At 44.0% G+C, this 14781-nt stretch overlaps 1 protein-coding gene and 2 pseudogenes across 1 annotated transcript; 1 reads left to right on the forward strand and 2 right to left on the reverse strand.

Moving 5' to 3' along the window:
* Window positions 1–336: 336 nt before the first annotated feature.
* LOC136476960 (disease resistance protein RPM1-like) lies at window positions 337–5692 on the reverse strand (annotated as a pseudogene).
* LOC136469575 (disease resistance protein Pik-2-like) lies at window positions 1849–4487 on the reverse strand (annotated as a pseudogene).
* Window positions 5693–5858: 166 nt separating the features above from the next.
* On the forward strand, window positions 5859–12107 carry LOC136476959 (ankyrin repeat domain-containing protein 2A-like). Its single transcript, XM_066474938.1, has 8 exons — window positions 5859–6090; window positions 6886–6995; window positions 7206–7415; window positions 7497–7645; window positions 7719–7890; window positions 8533–8625; window positions 11534–11673; window positions 11751–12107. Exons 1-8 carry the CDS (start codon window positions 6057–6059, stop codon window positions 11848–11850), a joined length of 1008 nt encoding a protein of 335 aa, XP_066331035.1. The 5' UTR covers window positions 5859–6056; the 3' UTR covers window positions 11851–12107.
* The last annotated feature ends 2674 nt before the right edge of the window (window positions 12108–14781 follow it).

Below are 14781 nucleotides of genomic sequence, written 5' to 3' on the forward strand. Positions count from 1 at the left end.
CGGCGCGCCTCGCCCTCTCCTCTCCCTCTCCTCCTTCACTTCCCTCCATCTAGCCGCGACACTTCGAGATCGCACGGGAAACAGAGGAACGCGGATGGTCCCGCTTGTGGACGAATCGTCCGGGCAGCGCGGAATCCAAGTGGGCAAAGCACACAGCACGGAGCAAGGCAGAGAGCAGCCACGGCGTCCGTCCCAATATCCGGGCGCTAGCACTGCCTATATCCTATATGTCACCGTGATGCTCACATAGAACGATAGTTTAAGACGAATTACTAATACCATTCGCAATACACACCACAATCACTATATTACAATTGCTGAACTGAATATACCACGGTTTAATTGCGTCTGATATTACAGGACGCCAGTTATTCAATTTGGCACATACACACATCTGCACATAAGAAAAATAGACGATACATGGCACACTCCTGCGCACCGGATACAGGCACTGGCACGACCATTACCTGTAGGGATTCAAATGAAATGAAACACAGGAGCATTAGTACGAATGTAGATTAGCACACACATAGATTAAAACACAGGGAAGCAGCAAAGCAGTGACCTTGTCCGACTGACCTGCTTTGCCTTGATCAGTACCTCCTCAAAACGGGGCTGTTTGGATTCTTTTTTTTTTTTTTTTTTTTTGAGATGGGGCTGTTTGGATTCTCGGCAAGCCGGGCCTGAAGGTGTTCGATGAAATCATCCTTGTAAGATTTGCTGTCCAGATTAAATACCTTCAGGCTTGGGATAAATTGTAGCCAAGAAAACAACCCGGTGTTGCTTTCCTCACTACCACAAAAATCCAGCAGCTCAAGCTTAACCATTGCGCCTTCTTCCAACTCCACCGATTTGAGGCCATCAATGTTGTTCAGCTACAGCAACGTCAGACTCGGAAAAGTCTCCTGATCAAAACTAAAACAGATATCCTCGCCCTGGAATGACTTTGCCCACAGACACAGGCTAGCAAGGTTTGGTAGCTTGCCAAGGACTTCAATGGTGGCATCAAGCTCCAATATCCTAGAGTTCCTTAGAGTTAGCTTCACAAGGTTCTGCAAGCCACAGATCCATTCTGGCAATTTGGCCAGATTACCGTACAGCTTGAGGCTTTTGCAGCTTCTTCGGAGGTGAGGACAAGACATCCAAACAACCTTGTATTCCTGGTTCTCCACTTGACTGCACCAACAATGATTCCAGATTGCTGAGTTCAGCAACTGCTGAGCAGAATTCTTGACCGTTTTCCATGCTGATGCCAGCAACTGCTAATTTGCATAATCGGCTGAGCTTTTTTACCTCCTCTATGATCTCCTTGCCCCATGCGAAGTTCACAAGACCCATTGTGTGCAGGGCTTTCAGTTTCCCGACCCCTCTTGGAATTTGAACACCAAGAAAAAATGTGCTCTTGACAAAAAGTGGCAAACAAACACAACAAAACAGAGTGCATGCATCACGCCTGTTATCATTGCCATCCATACCACTATCACTTAAAACCTGGGTTTTGAAATATGCCACAGTAGCTTCAGTAAGTCTTCAGTGATGTATTCATAAATATCAGAATCAGAGTCCTCTATGCCTGAGGCACGAAGATATTGTAGCTTCCTAAGCTTGGTGATGGTCTTTGGCAGCTTTAATATGCTTGTCCCTTCAAGATCTAGAGTTGCCTCAGGTTCCCAATTGAATCCGGTAGGTAAAAGATTCCTTCACACCCTCTTAAGGATATTTTTGTGTGCTCAGTGAAATCAAACATGCTTTAGGACACCGGGCTAGAATGAGCTGACAACTGTCAAATACTTTTTCTCTGAGACCAGAGGCCCAGTTCTTTTGACAACTCCGCTGTCTGACTGACCCATATGCTGGACAAATTTAGTCGGAAATAAAGATTCTGCTTAAACTGTAAGTACCGCAAGGGCATACTACAAGAGGAAAACAAAGAATGGTAATATGCACATTAACGGTAGGGACTCATACAATTCGTCGTAATAGATACAGGACCAATTTTGTAATGCAATCACTCAACTGAAGTTACTAAACATTTCAATGGCATCTGGCAATTATTTTGCACACAACAACATAACATAAAAGAAAGGGTCCAGATGACATAGATCAGTTGACGACTCTGGAGGACCTTCGAGGCTCAGCTCCTCTTCAGAACGGGTTCCTTCGGGTTCTCGGCAAGCTGTTCCTGCAAGTCCTTCAGGAAGTCCTCGTTGTAGTCATCGTTGTCCGTCTTGAATTCCTTGAGCCTTGGGAGTGATGCTAGGCCAGAAAACATCGGTCCACTCACATCACTGCAATAAGCAACAAAACGCAGCAGCTCAAGCTTAGGCGTTGCTCCTTCTGCAAACTCCACCCACCTGAGGCCACGCATGCAATACAGCACCAGGAACATCAGACTCGAGAATGCCTCCCGATGGAAAGTGAAACAGAGATCTGCTCCCTCGAATGAATCGTTGAGAAGACGTAGGATGGCCAAGTTTGGTAGCTTGCCAAGGACCCCGCATGATGTCATCCAACTCTGATAGCTTGGTCTGCGTAAGCTTCAACTTGACAAGACTGTGGAGGCCCTCGATCCATTCCGGTAATTTAACCAGTCTGCCCGCCAGCTTAAGGCTCTGGAGATTTTTTGGAGGCGAGGACACGCTATCCAAGCAGCCATGTAAACCTGGCTCCGCCGCTGAATGCACTGACAGTGATTCCAAGCTGCTGAGATCATCAAGGGTGGAACAGAAATCCTGACAATTTTTCTTGTTGATGATGCCTGTCACTCCTAACCTGCGCAAGTGGGTGAGGCTTTTTATATCCTTTAGGATGTGCTTCCCCACAGCTATGTTAACAGTACTTAGTGTGTGCAGCGCTCTCAGCTTTCTTAACCCTCTTGGCAATGCAACACCATATCGGCTTAGCTCCCTGAGTACAATGGGGAAAAAGCCGCAGCAAAATAAAGTACAGGCATCGCGCCTATTAAATATGCCATCTTCATCCACAATCTGGGGTGCGCAACAGCCAACACAAAAAGCCACTGATAAAAAAAGTCAAAATGAATATCTTGTTCTGCAACAGCTTCGGCATATCTTCATAAATTTGTTCATATCCTACACGATTTTCACTCCCAGCATAAATATACTGTAACGTCCTGAGATTGATGATGGTATTTGGCAGCTTCAGTATGTTTGTACCTTTAATATCAAGAGTCTGCAGTTGCTTCAGGTTACCCAATGAATCTGGAAGGTGCACAATAAATTTGCATCCTCTTAGAGAGGTATTTTAGGTGGAGAAACTTCCCAATTTCCTTAAGATGATGATCCCATAGATCTTCTGTGTTTTCTAGGTCTAGCACTCGCAGCAAACACATCTTGGCAGACAGGAAAAACGGCCTCCACTTCCCAAACACGGTCAATGACCGTATATGAGACAGGTCCACCATGCTCTCAAACTCTTCCTTATCTCCCTTCCAATTGCTGCTTATAGTGAGGTGGCGTACAGCCCCATGCATGTTTAAGCTACAGCCTTCTTCTAATCTTAAAACAAGATTTTCCTCTGTTGACTTTGTGATGCTGATTTCACGCATGAGATCATGGATTTGGCAAGAGTCAATTCCATTTCTACTGTAAATAGATTTTTGACATGGTAGGATCATGCTCCTACCTATTAGCTCCATAAAGTATCTATCAGCTATTTCGTCCGCAGCCTTTTCACGAATCTCCCTTGAATAACCTTCTGCAGTCCACCGTTGAATCAAACGTCTTTGGCTGACCTTGTGGTCTTCAGGAAAGATGGACATATATAGAAAACAAGACTTAAGATGATAAGGTAAACCATCGTAACTTTTACTGAAGATTGTTCTGATGTCTTCAAGCTCTGGGTTGATCTCCAACTCAGCACTAATATTCTCATTTAGTTTCTTCCACTCGAAAGCTGTTTTTGGTTGGTTCTTTAGGAACCCGCCGATGGTGACTATTGCAAGGGGAAGTCCATTGCACTTCTTCAAGATCGATTTTGCTTGTACCAGTAGTTCAGGATGCTTATCCCAATCTATGGTCTCCTTAAATACCTGAAATCCAATCAATTCTTTAAGAACCCAAATATTTTGTAGTTTATTTTTGGTGGGATGGGTACATCTTCTACGTGAAGCTTGGCACCAAATTTTTACTCCTTTTGTAGTCCACGGTCGATCCAACCCGGATTTTTGGGTTAGGTTGGACCCATTTCCTGTTTGATTGATAGGGTTGGGTTCATTCCAGTTCTCTGTTTGGTTTGGAGGTTAATGGATGTGGGAGTTTCACCCAGGTCTTGATCACCTTGTGCTCATCTCGCTCCTCATGTGCTGCCATCAGGAAAGCCATCATCATCTCAAGCTCATCCCTAATGAAAGCTTGGTCTTGCTGGATGCCAAGCTGCAAGGCAACCTCCTCCGCAACGGCGGATTTGGCATAGCCAAGAGCTCCATCCAGCACAGACTTGCCAAGGCTAAGCCCTGTTGCTTCCATCACCACCCTTTTTTTTCTCTCACACGCACTGTTATTGTTGAACAGTATATGGGGCTAAAGCAATTGAGGAAAACATAGCAACACAATGTGCAAAGAAGAGGTTGATGATCTGAGCTAATATGCACAAGAAATAGGAAAGATACCCACTTGCTGATGCTTTCATGCATCTCAAGGAAAGCAAAAGAAGATACTTTGATTTGCAAATTAAATATGGAACATTCCTATCTTCTGCTTCAAGGTGACAGGAGGAACAAAGCAACATCGTCCTCTATCGTATCTTGGTAGGACACTCAAAGGACAGAGGCTAAAGTAATGCATTCTCAACACAGGGCAGTAAACTTTAAAATCTCAGACTCATATCGAAATCCTAATTAATTCCTCATGTTATTACCTTTTAGGGCAAACTCCTAATCAGCAGCAAAAGGCATTGTAGAAATTAAAGTAGTGTTAGAGAAGTAAGTGCAAGGTGTTTGTTACACATGTCCATTTTGATGACCTCACAACTTCCTTCTCTGTACATTTTATCAGGAAGCTTGTTTTGTTTCTTTCTGTTCCACACGGCAAGCAAAATTATTACCTAGCTAAAGCTAAAGCACCATGCATGCCTGATCCCTGTCATCCGAAGGACTGAAGCCCCAAGCAAAGGAGCTGGTCCGGTGGGAGAAGGAATAAGGAGGAAGATGAGACATTTGTCTTACACTTTTGCTTGTTGCAGGCACCCGGCTCCTGGGAGGGTAAGAAAACTGCATAGTCACCCAGCCATCTGTGGCTCCTCTGAGGATGCCACCTTTCTTAATTGCCAATTGCCATCTATGAACGCATCGTGCGAACATTAGCCTGAAATGTTGCAGCTCCCGTTTCTTCCTCCATCGCTGTGTGCATCCGTCCCCCCACCCCCACCCCACAAAAAAAAATTACTGAAGAAAAACAAACAGATGGCTCAAGAACGGTTTTCTTCCCCCTCATAATAAAGGACAAAATCGGACTTCCTATGTGCATTACTGGAAAACCGAACCTTTTAATTCGTGGAACGATGAATCGACCGAGTCGGCGTACTGCTGCCGCGAGTGGGAGCAACCACCACCTCCTCGCGGATTAAAATCGAGCGGCGAGCGACCAGGTCGCTCCAGCCGCCATCGGGCCCTGGTGCCCTGCGGCGGCGAGCCGGCGACCGGGAGAGCGCCATCAGAGTCCGGGATGTGGAGGGGAGAGAGAGACACGAACGAGAGCTAGACAAAAAAATGGGCCATCTAGCCAAACAGCCCACAGGCCAAATGTGCCTCGGGCCTCGGGCCGTTCAGACTCGCCTCCGGCCCGGCCCACCTACACCTCCCAGCTCACCTCCCGAGTCCCGACGACCGCTTCGTGCCTTCGTCTCGTCCGTCCCTAGTCCCTACGACCCTACTCCCTCCCGCACGCCACCCTCCAGCAGCGCCGCCGCGGGGCGAGGCCGAACCCTCCTCCGTTCGCCGAGGCGGAGCTCGCCCTTCCGGGCCAGCTTCCACCGGGGCAAGCGCTAGGTCGCCTCGAATTCTTCCCTGCTAGTAGCGGCTCCGTCGCTCTACCGCGATGGCGTCGAGTGGGGATCCGGCCGGATCTGCTGGTGAGGGGCTCTCTCGCTCGCTTGCTTGGATTTTTTGTGTTCTACTCTCCTCCGATCTTCGCTATGCACGGAGAATCGAGTCCGCGCCTTCCTCTGTGGATCGACCTGCTGCAGTTCATCCAGTCAGTTGTGGATTTGTTTGCTGTGTCTGGTAGAGCGCTAGTCCAATCCATTCGCCCATGCCTCGATTCGGGCCCCGCGCGAGCTCGATCTTGTGTTGGGGTGCTTGTTATGCTGAATTACTGATGCTGATAGCAGTTTATCTGCCGAAAATCGGGGGATCAGTTGTACCCTCAGCCCTAGTGAAGTCCGCCTCTGCACGCAAGGGATGTCAGTGATACTAATTTTGTAGCAATAGAGTATATTTCTGCAATTGTTTGATGAGAATTTGCGAATTCATTTGGCTGCCCACTAATGAGTCGCAGTAGGAAAAATAAGTGGCCTATTCAGCTCAATTTGTTTATTACATTCCTTAATCCTTATGTGTGTGTGTGGGGTGGGGATGGGGGGGGGGGGGGGGGGGGGGGGGGGGGGGGGGCGGGGGGATTCTAGGTTTTAGGGGGTGTTAGTAATTTGGTCTGCCTTTTCTTTTTTATATATAGGTAGTTTAAATCCATTCATTAAGTTGAAAATAAATAAGTTCAATGATAGCCATGTTGGCTCAACTATGCATTGCATATTTATGAACTCAACAAACTGTTATCAGTTTCTTTCAATGGCCGTTTCCTTTTGCTTTGCTGTCATAGTTAGTTACCACATGATGTCTGTTTTTGTTCTTATCCTTTTCTTTTGCAGATGAGAAGAAAGCTCCAAAATCCGAAGGATCTTCTGACGAACGTCAAGGGGTTCCTCCAGCAGGCTTTTCAAATCCTTTTGATTTTGCTTCTATGCAAAGTTTGCTCAACGTATGCCCCTCTATGGCCATATAAATCCTGTAGTACATACTGATCTTCCTAATTACTTTTACAGGATGGTGTTGTTCACTTAGTCAGTATCAATACATTATTGTAGTTTTACATGCTTGCATTTCTTCTAGCTTTATCTGAATCTGCATTATTTTTATTTAATGGACTCTTTGCAGATTGCTTCAAAGTTTACCCTTGTGTTATGTGCAGGATCCATCTATAAAGGAGATGGCAGATCAAATTGCAAAGGATCCTGCATTCAACCGGATGGCTGAGCAGCTACAGAAAAGTGCTCATAGTACAGGTGAACAGGGCATGCCTCCATTGGACCCTCAACAATACATGGAAACAATGCAAAAGGTCATGGAAAACCCCCAGTTTATGACAATGGCAGAGCGCCTGGGGAATGCTCTTATGCAGGTACCATTGGAAAAAAACCCCGGCTGGTTTCCATTGCCTTATTTGTCTATCAGTGCCCTAAGTCTCAGTTATTTGGCTCAGGATCCTGCTATGTCCGGTATGCTGGAAACCTTTAGTAGTCCATCACATAAGGAGCAGCTGGAAGAGCGTATGTCTCGCATTAAGGAAGATCCAGCTATGAAGTCAATTCTTGACGAATTAGAGAATGGGGGTCCTTCTGCAATGATGAAGTAGGTCATATTTACTACAGATATGTTTTGTTTATAGACTTTGTTTGTGACATTCCTGCCTGTCCTAATCTAGGTACTGGAACGACCCTGATACTCTTCAAAAGATTGGTGAGGCAATGGGAGCTAGCTTCCCGTTTGGTGCAGGTTCTTCTGCCGAACCTTCTGGTCCTGAAGAAACTGAGGAAGAAGGTGGGGATGATGATGAATCAATCGTCCATCACACTGCCAGCGTTGGTGATGAAGAGGTAATGAGAACATTGGTTTGAATGTTTGGTTTTTATTTTTGTATTGAATTGTTTTGGACTCTGCATATATTTTTATATTATATGCTGGTGACACTACAAAGCTACTTAATCAATGTCCATTACTACCTTTTGGTGTTTGCCATATATCTATTTAATCTGAGTGATGCCAATGGAACATAGAAATTTTGTAGCTGTCGTAGTCATGTTGGTGTTTTTAGGTTAGATGTTTCTTGTAGCTACTATAATCATGTGGATGTTTTCAAATAAGATGATCTTGCTTACATTGCTATCTTGAGACATTAGGGCAGACTAGTTAACCCCTAGTCATCGACTTTCTGGTTCTCAGCAAATTCACTAGACAAACATATGCTATTTGCGCGCTAACGATTGGATATTTCTGCTTATCAGTCATTCGCCATTTGGTCTTAAATCGACTTTTATGGCCATAGAACCTGCAATAGTATGTTCAGTGTTCGCATGGTCATAAATTGATATATGTTTTATTAATGATCCTGATAAAGTCATCAATGTTGCATGTTTTATTCTAAACATCATTATCTGTCTCAGTAAATACAGTTGCCACCTTGCTACTGGGTTTTGATTTTGATATGCTGATGTTGCCTTCTAAAATTCATGCAATAGGGTCTCAAGAAGGCACTAGATGGTGGAGCAGACAAGGATGAAGAAGACTCTGAGGGAAGAAGGGCCTTACATTTTGCATGTGGGTATGGTGAGGTATGCCGATCTCCTCAGCCTTGTTAATACGTGATAAATTCAAACTTGTGGAACTAATGAATGTCCAATGATACCAACACTTCAAAAATTACCACATGACTAGGCAAGTTATGCACAAAATTATATTTAATTTGCAAGACACATGGGATATCCATTTTCCTAAAGTCTTCAGAAACTTTTAGGGCCTGTTTGGATAAACACTGTGGTTTTATAAGCCAAAGACATACAAAACCGTGGTTTAGAAAAAAGAGGCCATGAGTGGACTTTCTAAAAAACTCCAAAAAGACCACGGTTTAGATAAAACCATGGTTTTAGAAACTACAAGGTTGTTGTATCCAAACACCCAACAGCTTTTGAAATCCAAAATATTTTGCAAAAACGTAGTATTTATCCAATACTCCAAAAATGCTTTGCATCCAAACGAGGCCTTATTCTTTTGATGTTTTTAAAACTTGTGGCAGTTTGCTAATTACTGTTCAGAAAGCAGCCAGCTGTTGAATATTTAGCTTGTTTAGGGTCTGAAAGACATGCCGTTATTTTTCAACTATGATAAAATCTAACTGAACATAGCTGGTTTCTTAATAAATTTATGAAAAGTGAAGAAGGTATCACCTTGGAGCCCCTAGCACTGCGATTAAATTTAGGGGGACTGCTAATACATACTGATTACGGAAACTTTAATTGACGACCCGTCGCGCTTCTGTGCGACCCGCGCTCACGCGGCCTGGCCTGCCTGACGCCCATGCGTCCTGGCCCACCTAGTCCATGTGAGCGTAAACCGTGAGATAGCGTTGCGTGACTCTCTCACGTCCACGCAACCTGGCCCGCCTAATGCATGTGAGCTTTGCTGCAGCGTGAGAGATAGAGGTAGGCTGCTCCATACATTTTTGTTTTGCTTTCTTTCTTTTAAAAATACGCTAACTTTCTTATACTTAGTCCGTTGTTAGTTTTATTTGCACCATTAGGATCTATAAAACTAGACCCATTATGCCTATATTTTAATATATATTTAATATAGTGGCAACTTATGTTGTATATATAGTAGCTACTTATGTATTTTATAGATTATGGTGATCAAACTAAGTAGCCACTTGCTAAAAAATAACTTACCACATACTCGAAATTACGCTTGACACAAGCTCATAATTTTAAACGAATTTGCAGAATGGATTAGTATTGTTGAGGCCCCGGGTTGACAATTTTTTGTGTTTTCTTGCTGATCCAAGTATTATAATAAGTATTTACGTATTTTGCCGAATGTTTTTTCTTTACTTTTCATTTTCTATTTGTCAATTTTAGTTTAATTTTCTGGTTGTCAATTTATGTTTTAGTCATATGTTTCAGTTATTTATTTTTCATTGTGTCTACTTTAGTTTTACGTTTCTATATGTCAATTTCAGTTTAATTTTTTGGTTGTCAATTTCAGTTTCAGTTTTATATTTATTTTTTTGTTTTTCATTGTCTACTTTAGTTTTCAGTTTTATCGATTTCAGTTATATTTTCTGGTTGTCAATTTCAGTTTTAGTATCTGGTAATTTCAATTTCAGTATTATGTTTCAGTTTTTTTGTTTTTCATTGTGTCTACTTTAGTTTTCAGTTTCTATTTATCAATTTTAGTTCAATTTTCTGGTTGTCAATTTTAGTTTCAGTCTCAGGTAGCTATTTCAGTGGTTCATTTTTCCTTTTAGATTCGAATGCCTTTCTAAATTCTACATATTAGTTGTATAATAACTTATACCCCCTAAGTTGGCAGCTTATGCAATGTTTTTCCTAATAATCTTTCAGTAACAACTTCAGTATATTTTTCAGTAACAACTTTAGTATTACATGGTAGTAACTTCTTTGATAAATCTCCTAGCACATATTCACACATAAATTGCTACTAAAATAAAATTCTTTGAAACATATGCAAGTGGGGTCTAGTTTTGTTCGTCTCGTCACGTAGAATACATCGGTGCAGACGGAATTAAAAATGGATACATCATTCAAAAGTTGTAGCAATTTAAAGAAAATATTTTGCTTTTTTTTGTTTGTGTCAGCTTGCATGCGTTGATCTACAAAACTGATCGGTTGTCAGTGTTGCAGCGCTTTCTGCTGCTGCTGCAAGAAAGCAACAGTATTTGCCGACATAAAAACATGTAGCAACAGCTGCAGCCACCGTAGAGAAAAGGCAGCCGAGTGTGTCAGCTTGGACGCATGAATCGAATGGAAACGAGGCGGGGGAGGGGGAGTGGGTCCGATCGCAGGCATGTCAGGTGCACAGATTGGGGTCGCGCGCTTCCATATAGCGCGATGGGTCGCGCTATATCGTTGTCCTACTGATTACCTCATGTTAGGGGCTGCAAAACACTTGGACCTAGGTGGCGGCCTAGACTGTTTTTTGAAACACAGGTGACCATTAGCTTCCTAGGACTTGCTAATGGTTCGCCTCTAACCTTGAGATAATTGTTGTGGTATTCAGAGTAGTTTTTTGAAGGGCGGGCCTGGTGCAAGCGGTAGAGTCTTACCGCCTGTGACCGGAAGGTCCCGGGTTCGAGTCGCGGTCTCATCGCATTGCACAGGCGAGGATAAGGCTTGCCACTGACACCCTTCCCCAGACCCCGCACAGAGCGGGAGCTCTCTGCACTGGGTACGCCCTTTTTTTTATTCAGAGTAGTTTTCAGTATCTTGCTGTTTAGAGTAATTGCAATTTGTAGTCTTTACGATTGGCATTATAAGGCTATATTGATGCTGGAACATTAAAATCTAGGAGTGATCTTATGCTGTTTGTCATGATTTCATAGGTATAGTATAATCTAGAAGGTTAGGTGGTAAAATGCATTTGGGATATGGGTACACTTGTTACATGTATTCATTCTTTATTGATACTAGTGAGTAGTGATAAAGAATTTGGTGAACTGCATTTCAGTTGAAGTGTGCCCAGATCCTTCTTGAGGCTGGTGCTGCAGTGGACGCTTTGGACAAGAACAAGAACACCCCGTTGCATTATGCTGCTGGATATGGCCGCAAGGAGTGTGTGGATCTTCTTTTGAAGCATGGTGCTGCTGTGTAAGCTAAATCATCCTCCTTCCTTTCCCAAGTGTGATACCATTGATGTTTCTTTGACCGTCTCCAGCGCACTGCAGAACGCTCCAAAACCTGGATGGGAAGACTCCCATCGATGTTGCCAAGCTCAACAACCAGGATGAGGTTCTCAAGTTGCTCGAGAAGGACGCCTTCCTTTAAATATCATGGCTTCCATAAACACATGGACTCTTGGTTCAAGCATGGTCATGTTTCACACCGGTTGTTTTTGTTTGGATGGCCACATATCAGGGCCTTATATCTGTTATTATGCCTAATTGCTATCTGGTCTAGCTAGTATGCGGGTCATGCTACAGTTAAGTGGCTGCTGTTTGAACAAGCCTGTAATGGTCTACCGTATGTGACTTGTGTACTCCCACCTCATTTCTGATATTGAAGCTCATATGCATGTTGTTTTCGGCCTTCTGGATCAAATTTCATGGTGGTGTATCATGGCTATCCAGGTGTTAAGGTGAGGCATGGCTACTGTCAACTAAGGGCCTGAGGGCCTGGATCCATTGCCCTAAACTTAAGAGCTGAAGTATCTAAATAGGTGGTCTAAAGTTAGTTCTAAACTTTAGCCCACTCCACATTAGAGCTTAAGGGGGTGTTTGGGACTGCTTCGCTTCACGTTTTTTAGCCAAATGATTTTAGCTTTACGCACTCTGTTCGAGGAAAAGTGGTGGAATTGTGAGAGCATCTAAAGAGGTGCTCTATAAACTTCAGCTTTTTGTGGAGCTGTCCCACGGTGAAGTTTGTGGAGCAGAGTTAGCTCTAAAATTTAGAGATGGGGATCAAACAGGCACTAAGGCGTGAGCTGAGGTGACGCCTTAATACTTTAAGGAAAACTTCAGCAGCTTAGAGCAGTAGATGATGAGCCAAAAGAAAAGGGAAAACGAAAAATTAAGGGGTAAGAAGTGGGCTGGCCCAGCCCATGTCCCCCTCCCCTCCTGGAGTGGCTTCATCTAGAGTTATCATGCATGATTAAATGCATGATTGGTCCATTGTAAAAAAAATGCATGGTCCTTTCAACACTCAAGCTAGTTAGATATATTCAAGGCATGTTTGGATGTAGTTTCAAAAACTTAGGTTTCTAATACCCTTTCGTAGTAGGCGATGAGCTGTGAGCAGACCAATCCTCCCTCCTAAACCTAGTCTAGATCTTGGACATGAATGGCAACTCTGGTGCTCCAATTGCGTGGGTAAGCCTAACCCTAACCGTATCTTCCTCTCCATCTTTGGTGAATATAACTGTCCTCGAACCCTCTTTCTTGATTTTTTTTCTTAGGTTATTGGCCGATACGACATACATCAACACGGGTACAGTGCACCTACTGAGGAACCAGAGTGCCCGTGATGGATGAATGCGATCACTGACACAAGACAAGTCTACTCATTCCACTAGTGATACTAAGCATTTGCTTATTAGGCACCTTAAAACATGCAAACCTAGGCAACAAGGCAATTGTGCCATGGCTTAGTCTCTGCTTAAGTTTAATCCTGATGGCTATGTCCATCATCAAGAGTACAATCCCAATGTTGCTCACTCAACAGTATAGTTGATTGCTAGAGAGGATCTCTGCATAGCTCATAATCCTAGATTTGTTACCGCCTCTAGGAAAACCACCATTGGGGATTTTGCTAAGTATTCCAATGATTGTTTGTAGTAAGCTTGTATAGAGTCCTTGCAATATGTTTGCCCCATTGCTCTTATATCTGATATCTCGTCTAATAATGCTAAGGAAGACTATTACTATTGTCTCCTATTATGTTAATGTTGATTGGCAGTTCGAGAAGAGGACCCTAAGTCCTAGGCTTATTGATGTCTTACACAATGGTGATAATATTGTTGAGCTTGTGTGTCTGTGGTTCTGACTATGGTAGAACCGACGAGATCTTCTTTGTTACATTAGATATTGGGAGGCACTAGCACACGTCCGGACATCTGGCCCCAGCAGCATGTCCGGACATAGCTCCCCACCCATACGATACTATCCATAGGAGCCCATCCGATATGAGCGACTCGCCCCAGCCTTCCCACAGCGCACATGTCCACAAGCGCAGCGTGTGTTGGCCCCCAGACCGCCTGAAAGCCTCTAGGCCCTTTGTTGGGTTTCGGTGATTAATGACAATACAAGATTACTATGACTAACGTGTGTTTTGCAGAGGCAATTAAGTTAGGTCATAGTAATGGAGATCAATTGGGAAATCAAGGTGGTCATGCCCCTACGATGGAAATTGTTTTGGTTTTCAAAGGATGGACGACAAGGTTAAGGATGACTAGTTCTAAGTGTCGATTGGAGTTGGAGAGACACTTAGAGTAGTTTAGGACTTTGTTTTTCCTTTGGCCGTACTATTAAGGGGGTATGGATGGGTAGCTTGACCTAGGTGAGTCTAGTGAGTTAGGTGTGGTGCACACTTGTTAAAACTAGCACTAGGTAGCTCCTACATATGCCTAAGATCCTTTGCAGCAAACTTCATTCACATATGATCGAGAGTTGGAAGTGAATGGAGGGTCAAATGCTGACCGGACGTTGGCTTCGGTGCGACCGGACGCTGGCCGCAGGGTCCGGTCAGTTCATTTGACCAAGGAGATTACGTCTGGCGCGACCGGACGCTGAGGTCCAGCGTCCGGTCGACTCCAGTAAGGTTCCAAAAGAGAATATCTGCGACCGAACGCGTCTGGTCAGTACTGACCGAACCCTAGGGTTCAGCGTCCGATCGAGTACAGTAAGGTTCCAGTGAGGGTTTAATGCGACCGGACGCGTCCGGTCAGTGGTGATCGGACCCTGCTAGCGTCCGGTCAACACTTAAACACTGGTGTGCGGGTTGAACTGACCGGAGCGTCCGGTCACTCTGCAGAGGCACATAACGGTTCGTTTTTTAGGCTGCCTTATAAATAGAAGCTCCACTCGTGTGTGGAGTTACTTTTGCTCATTCTAACAGCTGAGAAACACGTTTGTGAGTGCCAAGAAGAGCAAGGTCCTAGTGAGGTGATTGAGATTTGAGAATCCAAGAGAGTAGCCTCATTAGTGAATCAAGAGTAGCAAAGTGTGCATCCACCGTTCTCATTAGGCTTCGCGTGGTCAAGTG

Source organism: Miscanthus floridulus, chromosome 8 (genome assembly GCF_019320115.1).
Source record: "Miscanthus floridulus cultivar M001 chromosome 8, ASM1932011v1, whole genome shotgun sequence".
NCBI classification, from domain to species: Eukaryota; Viridiplantae; Streptophyta; class Magnoliopsida; order Poales; family Poaceae; genus Miscanthus; species Miscanthus floridulus.

What these genes read in the sequence shown, in the direction of transcription:
- LOC136476959 (XM_066474938.1), top strand. Translation starts at nt 6,057, where the DNA reads ATGGCGTCGAGTGGGGATCCGGCCGGATCTGCTG. An exon ending in GGATCCGGCCGGATCTGCTG is followed by an intron (nt 6,091 to 6,885) that starts GTGAGGGGCTCT and finishes TTTCTTTTGCAG; the next exon opens with ATGAGAAGAAAGCTCCAAAA. An exon ending in CTATGCAAAGTTTGCTCAAC is followed by an intron (nt 6,996 to 7,205) that starts GTATGCCCCTCT and finishes TGTTATGTGCAG; the next exon opens with GATCCATCTATAAAGGAGAT.